We start from the raw sequence: 10,450 nt of genomic DNA, 5'->3' as shown, positions 1-10,450 counted from the left end.
ATGAGAAACTTTAAAGAGGAACCATTATGCTCATTTTTAGATTTATACTTGTATATTTATTTATTTATTTTTTTACTAGAACAAGTTTAGATGCTTTAATGTTTACAAAACACTTCACAACAACAGTCTGTCTGAATACACCTGTATTCACCCTCTGTCTAAAATGCTCAGTTGTAGTGCCTGTCTTATAAATACCCCTGTCCGATAAGCCCTGTCTGATTTTTAATTTGCCAGAATATCCCAGTCTGCCATATCTCAGTGTCTCTGCACCACCTTTGCAGCCCGTAACAAATCCATCCATAAAAACGAAATGAATAATAACAAAAAGCATACAGCGTGTCGGTAACGGTTTGTATGATGTCCTATAAAAATACATACACAACAGTTTGTTTGATCCTATTATTTAGTGCCCCACAAAAGACGTTACATCCTTAACGTTTGCATAATTGAAGTTAACTTACGGAGGTTAGGTTTAGGCAACAAAAGTTACTGTGATTAGGTTTAGGACAAGAAACAAGGTGAGGACGTACCTTTAAATGATGCAAAGTTCACACGGTTCTGACGCTTCTGTGTCTCTAATGGAAAGTCTGGATTTTTGTGACTCATACATCACACCAACCTGCATCCTCACAGAGAACAGCCTGAAGTGTAACAGGTTCCCTTTAAGCCAGCACACACTGGAGTAATAAATAAAGTTTAGATGGCAATTTCACCACAATTAGACGCCACATAATACAGAAACAAAAAAATAATTAAATCTTTTTTCACTGCTGGCTATCCAATGCAGAAAAGAAAAAAGAAAATACAGTAACAAACAATGAATACTCTTTAAGGCCATTTCTCTTATACAATATTTATTTTTTTCCAAAGAAGTCATCTAAGCATACACTCTAGAAGCTAAGCTTTAAAGTTTTTTCTTCTGTGAAAAATATTTAGCATTTCCTCTTATCCACTGACTTTCATTAAATGCAAAGAAACATTTTTAAACAAACAAACAAAAAAAACATGCAAAGACTGCATCTCGGAGTCTAGCCTGCATGGAAAACAATTACAACAAAATATATTTACGTTGTTTTTCACTAAAACAACCTTTGAAAAAGTAAAATCTAACGAAGCATAATGTTAACAGTGCACCTGTGACACTGTCGGTTACATTTTGGCTACATTAACACCCCTCTAACTATTTTGGCAGAGAAACAGTGAATTGTTGTCAGAAGCCAAAACAACTTAATGAGGTCAGACTGATATTTCTTGGCTTTTATGTAAAATTAAAAGTGGTCAATTATCTCATGGTGGCATGACAGTGATTAAATGTGACTCTGCCTCTCATTAGCCAAATTACTCATCTCATCAGCAGTGAGCACAAGCTAATCCCTAATGACATAGACTGCAGGTCAGTTTCCAATCATTTGAATGGTCCGATGATTCTGAGTTAATTGGAAAGTGATGATGATAATCTGTTGTTTATACTTAAACGCATGAAACAATTATTCTTTTAGTTACTGGGCTTTCAGAGTCCATGGATACTTTCTAAGAAAAAGGATGTGTTTTCAGTGGAGTCATATGATGATTCAGGACATTTTGTAAAATACAGTTCTTTCTTTTCTCTCTGAGAGTTACTCTCAAGTCTGGATGCTAATTACACAGTTTTAACCCATAGATGGTCAGCTTATTTTAGAATAAAGACTAGTAACAGGGGAGCAAATAGCCTGTCCCTGTTTAAAAGTGGAAAAAAAAGTGGTGACTACAAGATTGCAATAGCCTGTGTGAACTCATGAGCTTTAGAGGTGCTGGAAAATGGATTTGATCACAGAGCCAGGCTAACTTTGGTGATTGGAGCAGTAGTACCTTTTGTGAACTTGGTCTCTGTTGATTTTGAATTGTGTGTTTGAAGCGTGCTTTATGATAATAAAATTATTGTTTATTTTAGTTTATTTTGAGACTGGTGAGTTTGGAAATAGCAATCTTGGGTCTGTTTCTGCTTAAACAAAAACAGTCTTACTCTCTTTTGAGCCTGTCAGTGACAAAAACTAGCACTTTTGGACGTCATAAATTGATGGTGCGCAAATGCGCTGAGTGGTTACAGCGCAGTCCTTTCTGCTGCAGTGCTCTCACTTAATACTGGACAGGTTACAAAAATAGTTGTTCCCATTAGTCACTCAGACACAAAACATTGGAAAATTGGGTCCAGGTTGAAAAATACACACAAAATTACTCTTTAAGTTTCCCCAAGACCAGGTAGTCACTATGTCCAACATTCTTTGCATTGCAATTTTAAGTCCAGCATTGCTTTTATCTCTGATTGGCAGTCGATGCTTAATAAAATAAATTGGAGTTGTGAAAACTCTCGGTGGTGTTCCCTTGACACCACCGAGACCAAATTGCATGTTAATTGCCCGTATATGTTTCATAAACTGCTTACTAAATGTTGTTTCATAATGACATCAAAGGACAGTTTTATAAGCAGGAGTAGTTATGGCTCTTACATCATTGTTCCCGTGACAGGTGGAGTGGAGCAGATTCTTTAACCGCTATATAATCGCCACATTGTAAATAGCTGTTTAACAACAGAGAGCCTCCAATAAAACAGTAATGTCTCAAGTGGGATCACCAAAATAAACAACTAAAAAAATTAAGAAAAATGAGGTTTTTTTGTTAGTACTTCTCTGAGCACACTGACACTCCTACAGCTACTGTGGCAAAATAATGTATTAAGCAATAATGTATTGAGTAACTATTGTGTGTGTGTGTGAGTGTGTGTGTGTGTGTGTGTGTGGAGAGAGAGAGAGAGAGAGAGAGAGAGAGAAATCAGTTACGAGTTTTATGAATGAAAACCCATCCACCTACATACACACACACAAATACAGGCACACTAACGCACCATTAAGGGTTTAATTTATCCTCACAAGCACATCAAACAGAAGAGGATGAGGACATAGCCATTACAATGATTCCATGTCCTTTTGCTCTTTTCGTGCCATTATGTAACACTTGTGCCCGTGCACCTGTTCTTGTGCCTAGTGCCTCAGAAATCTACTAAGCAACAGGGGGAATATTATTGGATTAGTGGTGCATGTTGTGTGGGAGTTGTTGTGTAATCATTTGCATTTGATCATTCTGTCATTCTTTAAAAAAAAATTATTATAATTAAATTACTTTGTAATTGAAATTTAACAGGAGACCAACGTTGATAAACTATTAAAAAGCTTTTCCAATAATGTGTCACATCTGCATTTATTAAGTCACCGAGTAGCACTCGAACAGGACTTTTGTAAGGCGGGACTTGATTTGATGTAGCTATTTAAGTTCATGTGTGCGTGTGCAAAGTTCTGAGGCTTCTCAGAACAAACACATTAACGATCTTTGCAAAGAACAGCTGACCAGTTTAGACGGCAGGTGAATTGTTGGACAACAATTACAAAGGGCCTTTAATTAAAATCGAAAAATAACCACTTTTTGCATCCTGGCGGTGCAACAGTACATCATATCTTTTACTAATATAATTAATCCTTTGAGACCAGAGCAAACCTTATTTTGTTTTCCTAAAAGTGACAAGAAGGCACTAAACACATCAGAAAAAATGAACCAAAAATGAGCAAGAAATTAGTAAAAATTACAAGAAAATTACCTGAGGCAAACAAGACTTTGAAAAAGTGCAAGAAAAGTATAATAAATCTGCAACATAATTTAAAATATTAAATTCTGATAACTATTCTTTTTTTTTTACCAGAATTTCCCAAAGTTTTTAGGTATTTTTTTCCTAAAAATTATTTTCTAAATCTACTAATTTTTTACATTTTGTAAAGCATGTCTTAGCAACTTGCTGATTACCTATTTTTCCAAGTTTTTTAAATAAATTACCTCCATTTTTCTCAACACTCAAACGATTAAATACTTTTGAAAGGTTTTCTTGAGCTTCAAGCATAATTTTTTTTTTCCAAAAGCAGTGTCATTACAGTTTGAGACAGTCTCAGTCATGTTACACTATCTTGAGCATGTTGTTGTGGGCTTTTGGATTGGACGTGGCCCCCGTGGACTCGTGTAGTCATGGTGAGAGAAGTGTCGTCTTACCAAAGCAAGATATATTTTTACACCATGTTGTTGCAGTCTGCCTCCGCCCTGGCGTCTGCCCTTCTTCCCCCAAAGTCCCTGGGTCGGGACCAGGTGGAGAATGGTGCTGCACATGTAAGAAGTGTGCGTCACAACCCACGTTCTGTTTGTCTGGGTGTCGTGGGAGAGTCAGCTAAAGCATGCTTTTCCAAAACCAATTAAGGCAGGAGCACCATAGCAGGCAAATGATAGATATGAGACACATCATCACTATGTCAAAGTGTTAGGGCAAAAATAGCAAACCATATTTGGCCTTTATCTTACATAACTGAACACATAGTTGTCTCGTTTGAACTAATGAAATAAAACAGGATTTAATTAAGCACATTGGATGCTAAAAGTAAAAATTACAGCCATGTTTCTGGGAGAAATCATATTATTTTTTTGGCTCCATCCAAGCACCAATAAACAGTGTTGCATCATGTTGATTTTTCAACATAACTTGAGTGAAAATCCCCACATGAGGAGTTTGTTTCTGTGTGAGTGGCAGAAATAAACAATGGCAGACAGGTCAAGGTATTTCTTTGAGGCTGTTCACGAACCATTACTCAACTTAATGCAATGTACAACTGAGCGCATGCCCTGCATTACTTAAGTTCTGCGATGGAAACGTAGCTGTGCGTTTATGCGTCATAAGAAACTGAAAACCCTTTGTTGTGATCTCATCCGCTGAGTCAGTGGCACCTGTAAAACCTGACTCACTGTCATCATGGAAAACGCGGGGAAAAATGTCCACTGTTATTGTGTTGTCTTGCATTCCTGATATGATGGTGTTATCAGTTTTGTAGATAAAAGCTCGATTATGTTTTAAATATATTTGCACTATTATCATTGCTTGATTGTGTTGATTTCAATGGTCTTGAACTTATTTTTTGGCTGATCTGCAAGATGTTAACAATCTGTAATATACTGTTTTCAGTGTAAAAGTAGTAAACAGCTCACATTTCTTGATTTCATTTTTTTTTTAGAAACAAGCAGTTTTATTATCTACAAAAGCGGAATTAGACAACAGCACTGACATATAGCTTACAGGCACAAACAAACAGAATATAAGTTTAGGGGTGTTAACTGGATAAAATCTTCTGTGTGCTGACTTGTCTTGTTATGTACTGCTCCCTTTTAGGAGGAGATATGGCTTCTCAATGAGCAGAGTAAATACATAGCCGACCACCAGCGTGAGCACCAGGTGGCCAAGGAACAGGTACATCTGAAGAAAGGAGGAAACATACAATAAACTAAGAGAGAAATATGAAACACGGCCAAATAATGTAAAAATCTGAAAATGCTATATGCTGACTTACGAAGTTGATGTCTGTGTAGTGGATCGGGGTCTCTTGCAAGCCAATGTAGAGGATGATGAAGACAGGATGTGTCAGATAGCAGGCGAAACTTATGTTGGAAAGAGGAACCCAGAAACCCAGTGACAAGAGGCTCTTGATAAAACCTGGACAAACAGTCAGAAACACAGAGGAAAATGTAGCATAGATTTTTTTAAATATGTTTTTTCCAATTTCATATTTGAAAGTCTAGCTTTTCCTCACATGTCACTTAGCAAGAATTGTGCAGACATGCTACTTTTGTATTTATGTTCATATTTGTTTAACCTAATTTGGTTTTGGTTAATTTTGGTTTTTTTAACAAGGTAGGGGAGAGTTTTGAAAACATGTAATTGCTTTGGTTGAAAAGGTAAAAAATCCCTTGAATTTTACAGTTTTTTTTTGTTTTAAATTAAGTCACTATTGAAATGTAAAAACAATAAACAGCAAGTTCCTGCATTATAGTCTGGTCAATCACATGACATAAAACACGATCAAAAGTTTCAATGCAGAAGAAACAAATACTTGGACATTTCCAAAGATTCATTTTTTAAATTCTATTTTGGTTTCGCAGAGTATTGGATGTGAAGCATACAAAAGCTTAATGTATTCACTTGAGAAAAAAATACCCTCTTTTTTCAGAATCAACACGATTATTATCTTAGAGTTATAGGAAATGATTTAGTTGGGGGGGGGGCTACTTGAGGTGATCTCAACGATTCTGGAAAAACAAGCAGATTTTTTTCTTTGAAAACGTTTCTCATAATTCTGAGATAGGCTATAATAATATTGTTATTTCTTAAAAAAAAAAACAGGGCAAATTTATTTTCTCAAGCGAATGCATTACGCTCTTGGTTTACCTCCATATCCCTCCTCACAGGCCAGTATGATCCAGGTCACGGCCAGAGCCCACAGCGGCCTGTGTAGTCCCTGGTAGAGGGCATGCGGCACAGATGGATGAGCTGGGGTCTCCCTGAGGATGAACGCCAATCCCACAACCGCAGCCATGAGGGACAGACAGGAGAACCAACCAAGTGCTGCCTGCCACTGCAGCAACAGTAAGACAAGATAAGCATGTGAGTATAATGGCAGCTTAGTCACATATATGTATACTGAGTCTTTTTGGCCCATAAAGACCGTATGATATGTTTCTTCAGATACATTTCTTCTAAAATATTTAAGTTGTGTGCAGTAATTCTGACAGAGATGTTCTCACCTTTTGCTTTAATAGCTTTTCTTTCTTTGTTGTCAGGTATATTCCAGTCAAGATCCCTATTAAAAATGGCCCATACCTTGTATGAGGCTTCACGTAATAATACAAGACGTAATTCTCGGATGTCCTGCAAAAAAAATGAAACAAACAAATGATTCTATTTGTTTGACTTGGAGTGGCTGGTAAGGCTTTATTCTCTTTTATATTGGATTTCACAGTATGAAAGCAAAAATAGTACAATTAATTCGCCTTGCAATTTAATGCATTTTGTTCCTAAGCTGCTTACATTAATACTATATCACCATCACTAAGTCTTACAGTGTAGACGGCTGAAAGACTGGCAGCTGCAGGAGTGCAGTTATCACAGCACTGAGCACAGTGGTCATCAGCAGGAGGCCTCCAGCGACAACCACAAACACACCCCTGTGTCTGATAAACAAAAGACAGGATCAGTATCATTAAAGAACCAGGCTGTGCTCAAAATCACATCACTAACATCAAATTAAAATTCAGAATGATGTGTGTTCATTCTAGTATGTGGATTTTGTGTTTGCCAGAAATGCCTGAGTTTGTACTACATTATCAAGAATTTCTGAATATAAGACGTGAGCTGACTGGATATTCTCGATCGCCCCACAATTCTTTGCTCCTCTTCAGATTGCACCATGGCTGGCAATGGGGGAGGTTCTGAATCAGTCGTCAAAATGTTTTTTATATTTTGTTTCAGGCAAATTTGTTTAGATACAAATAATGTTTGAAATTTGTGAATTTGCCGTCAGTAATGTGATGCAGTCATGTTGCTTGAGTATACTTCAAAGCAAATGCAAACAGTATCTTTGTAATGGCATACTTGATTGTGAAGCAGTACGGGGTAGGTTCAAATTGAGAAAGTAGTAAGCAGTACATTAGTATGCAATGTTGAATGGACTTGTTATAGTCAGTTTAATTTGAGGTATAAATTGAGGACATACAATCTGTATAAATAGACCAACAGAGGAGTGGTGGCATAACACTGGAAGTCCAGAGACAGGTACCATGTCCAAGGTATACACTGAGGAGAGACCGGGAAATAAAATGTTGAGCAATGGTCAGTATAGAAATGTGTCAAAGTAGAATTGGAGCAACTGAATTATTGTTTAAACTTACTATCTCGTGGACTGGGAGGAGATTGCTAATCAACAGTAAGTTTGCCCACCAGTAGGACTTACAATCCATTAATGCATCTATAAATGGGAACCAGTAGGGCCCCCACTGGACCAATGAGATGAGGCCAATGGTTAGACACATAATAAACAGATGCAGAGGTTGAATCCTGTATCAAAGAAAACACAAAGAGAATTCCCATTTAAGATACTGATTTTACATCACAAATCATGAAAAAAAATTACACAAATTGATCGTCATAATGACCCACTTTCAGCACCTTTTGATCCTCCTCAAGAGGTAGTTGGCCACCACACTGGGACTCAGTTTGTCCTCAGCCCTTTCCACGGAGCCCAGCAGAGACCTTGCACTGAGCAGACCCCTGCAACACATATTCTGCTCTAGAATATTCTTTTAAGAGTTATGCTTTTAAACTTCATGATATTTTAGTCTCACCCCAGCAGCAGAAAGGTGTCCACAGCCAGAAAAACAGGCCCGCTGATGCTAAGCACATGCAGAGGGCTGCGTTCAACTGTTGTCTTCCAGTTTTTGTAATTATCTGCAATAGAAATAATGTAGTATGTAAAAATATATAAGTGACTGACTGACTTGCAGACTGAATGTGGAAGGAACATGTGTCGTACCCAGATTGTTTATTACAGGGAACTGTGCAGAGTGTCCACACATGATCCATAACAGGCTGAGAACACGGATGCCATTCAGGGAAGAGTAACCTCCTCCAGGGATGGATGAGGAGGTGCTTAAGACCCCCTGGCTGGTGGTCTGTATTGAAAACGCCTGCAGACACCGGTGCACACAGCTTCGAGCAAAACACAGTGAAGTGCGCCTGGTGCTGTCTACGAAACACAACATTCAATACTTACATATCATCTACCTTCTATTGTTCAAGCACAGAACTTATGAATTATGAATCTGGTAACATTTTCGGGAAATCTTGAGGAAAATGCACTGACATAAAAACACATAATACACATTGTACTTACGACTGCTATTTTCCTCTGAAGTGCTACTATTAATATCGCTACTGGAGGGGCCGTTGGTCTTCAGGGCCCCATAAACATTGAGGCCAGTGTTTAAACAGGAAGACGCCGATATTGGACTGACCTCTTTGTTACGCTGCCACCTTATTATAGCTGTAAACAGGGTAGCTGCAAGAGGTATCGCTACCATAACACAACACACAAACCTGCAGGAGAACGATATCTATGTTAGGTGAGGACTCATGCAGATGAGACAGTAGAAAGAATAAAACAAGTCACATCCTATGTACTTACAGACATGTGACATCTGATGCACTGGGGGAGATGGTGTTGGGCAAGCAGTGGGTCATGATCATTTCCTGGGTGGACTGATTGACCAGGATGGAAGGTAAAGGAGGAATGAGGGACGTCTTGCGGAACTCAAGTTTCCCTGTTAAAAAGGTGAATAAAGACACCAAACAAGTGTTGGAATAAACAAATGGTATTGTCAAAAAGACTTTTTTAAAAATCACTCACCATACAGCGCCAGCATTTGCACATCCTCCTCCCCACACGTGTCAGGAACACAAACACCCACAAAGTACTGGACTGCTCCCTATGGTTGTAAAAAAACTGTTTGAAATCTAAACCATCTGTCAGGATGACATTTTATCTTGTTTAATTACATTGTTTGTTGTTACCTGCCTGAGGAACACCTGGCAGTATTGTCCAGAAAAGGCAGGACCGTGTGCAGAGCGACACTGCTGCAACAGGCCAGGCTGGTTGGCATTACCTCCTTTGACATTGCTGCCCACCTTTCCAAATGCATCATACACTGCCAGTTCACACACAACACCACCAAACAACAAACAGATGCAAATTAGTGCAAAGAACAAGACAGTGACCCTCCACAGTCCTTTAAGATAAAAAGAGAAACTCAATTGAAAAAATATATAATATATAAAATAGGTAGCTGATGACTTTTATTTTTATACACTTTATTTATTTGGACAAATTTAAATATATTGACATCCCGCATTGATACAGAAAAGGCAACAACATTGTGCATAAAAATTAATCTAAAAAATACATTAGCGATTCCTCAAAAGTAATTTTCAAGTAGGCATATAAAAAATTTGAACAGCTTTTACTTCATATATAAGCCTAAAAGTGGGCCTATGGCTTCCAATTTATGACTATACAATTGTGATACATTACCCTATAATGAAATGTTATATATTGTGTTAAGAAATGAAACTGCAAAATAAAATTGAAAGTTTTTAAAAAACGTGTTTTTTTGTTTGTTTTTTACAACAAAAAAAAAAGAAATTAAATTATACAATTCAAAACTGAGAAATTTTAACAAATAAACTGATTTTTTTTAGTTCTACTTTATTTTATTTTTCTACTGAGGACTAGCTTGAATTTGATTAATCCACTTTCATTTTAATAATAATAATGATAATAATAATAATAATAATAATAATAATAATAATAATAATAATAATAATAATAATAATAATAATAATAATAATAATAATAATAATAATAATAAATTACAACAGACGTGGTATTTGTTGGCCTCACCATATTTTTTTATCTGGTTGCCTGAATAGAGTGAAACAGCGCCCCTCTGACCTGTGGCGGTCAGACATGGCATTGCACCCTCATTGCAGGTAGTGACGACA

The 10,450-nt window shown here is 37.2% G+C and overlaps 1 protein-coding gene across 1 annotated transcript; it reads right to left on the bottom strand.

Moving 5' to 3' along the window:
- Positions 1-5,152: 5,152 nt before the first annotated feature.
- Positions 5,153-10,422, bottom strand: oacyl (O-acyltransferase like). The gene is made up of 15 exons (XM_088071457.1): positions 10,401-10,422; positions 9,464-9,597; positions 9,300-9,378; positions 9,078-9,213; positions 8,783-8,989; positions 8,427-8,635; positions 8,239-8,341; positions 8,063-8,164; positions 7,786-7,951; positions 7,611-7,690; positions 6,958-7,068; positions 6,643-6,766; positions 6,287-6,473; positions 5,412-5,554; positions 5,153-5,317 (listed from the first exon to the last, which is right to left on the bottom strand). Exons 1-15 carry the CDS (start codon positions 10,420-10,422, stop codon positions 5,213-5,215), a joined length of 1,908 nt encoding a protein of 635 aa, XP_087927583.1. The 3' UTR covers positions 5,153-5,212.
- Between the last annotated feature and the right edge of the window lie 28 nt (positions 10,423-10,450).

The sequence above is a fragment of the Plectropomus leopardus genome, chromosome 20 (assembly GCF_026936395.1).
Source record: "Plectropomus leopardus strain MGB_pleo_1.0 chromosome 20, ASM2693639v1, whole genome shotgun sequence".
NCBI classification, from domain to species: domain Eukaryota; kingdom Metazoa; phylum Chordata; class Actinopteri; order Perciformes; family Serranidae; genus Plectropomus; species Plectropomus leopardus.
The sequence above is the reverse complement of the archived record's forward strand: the minus strand, read 5'-3'. Positions and strand labels throughout refer to the sequence as shown.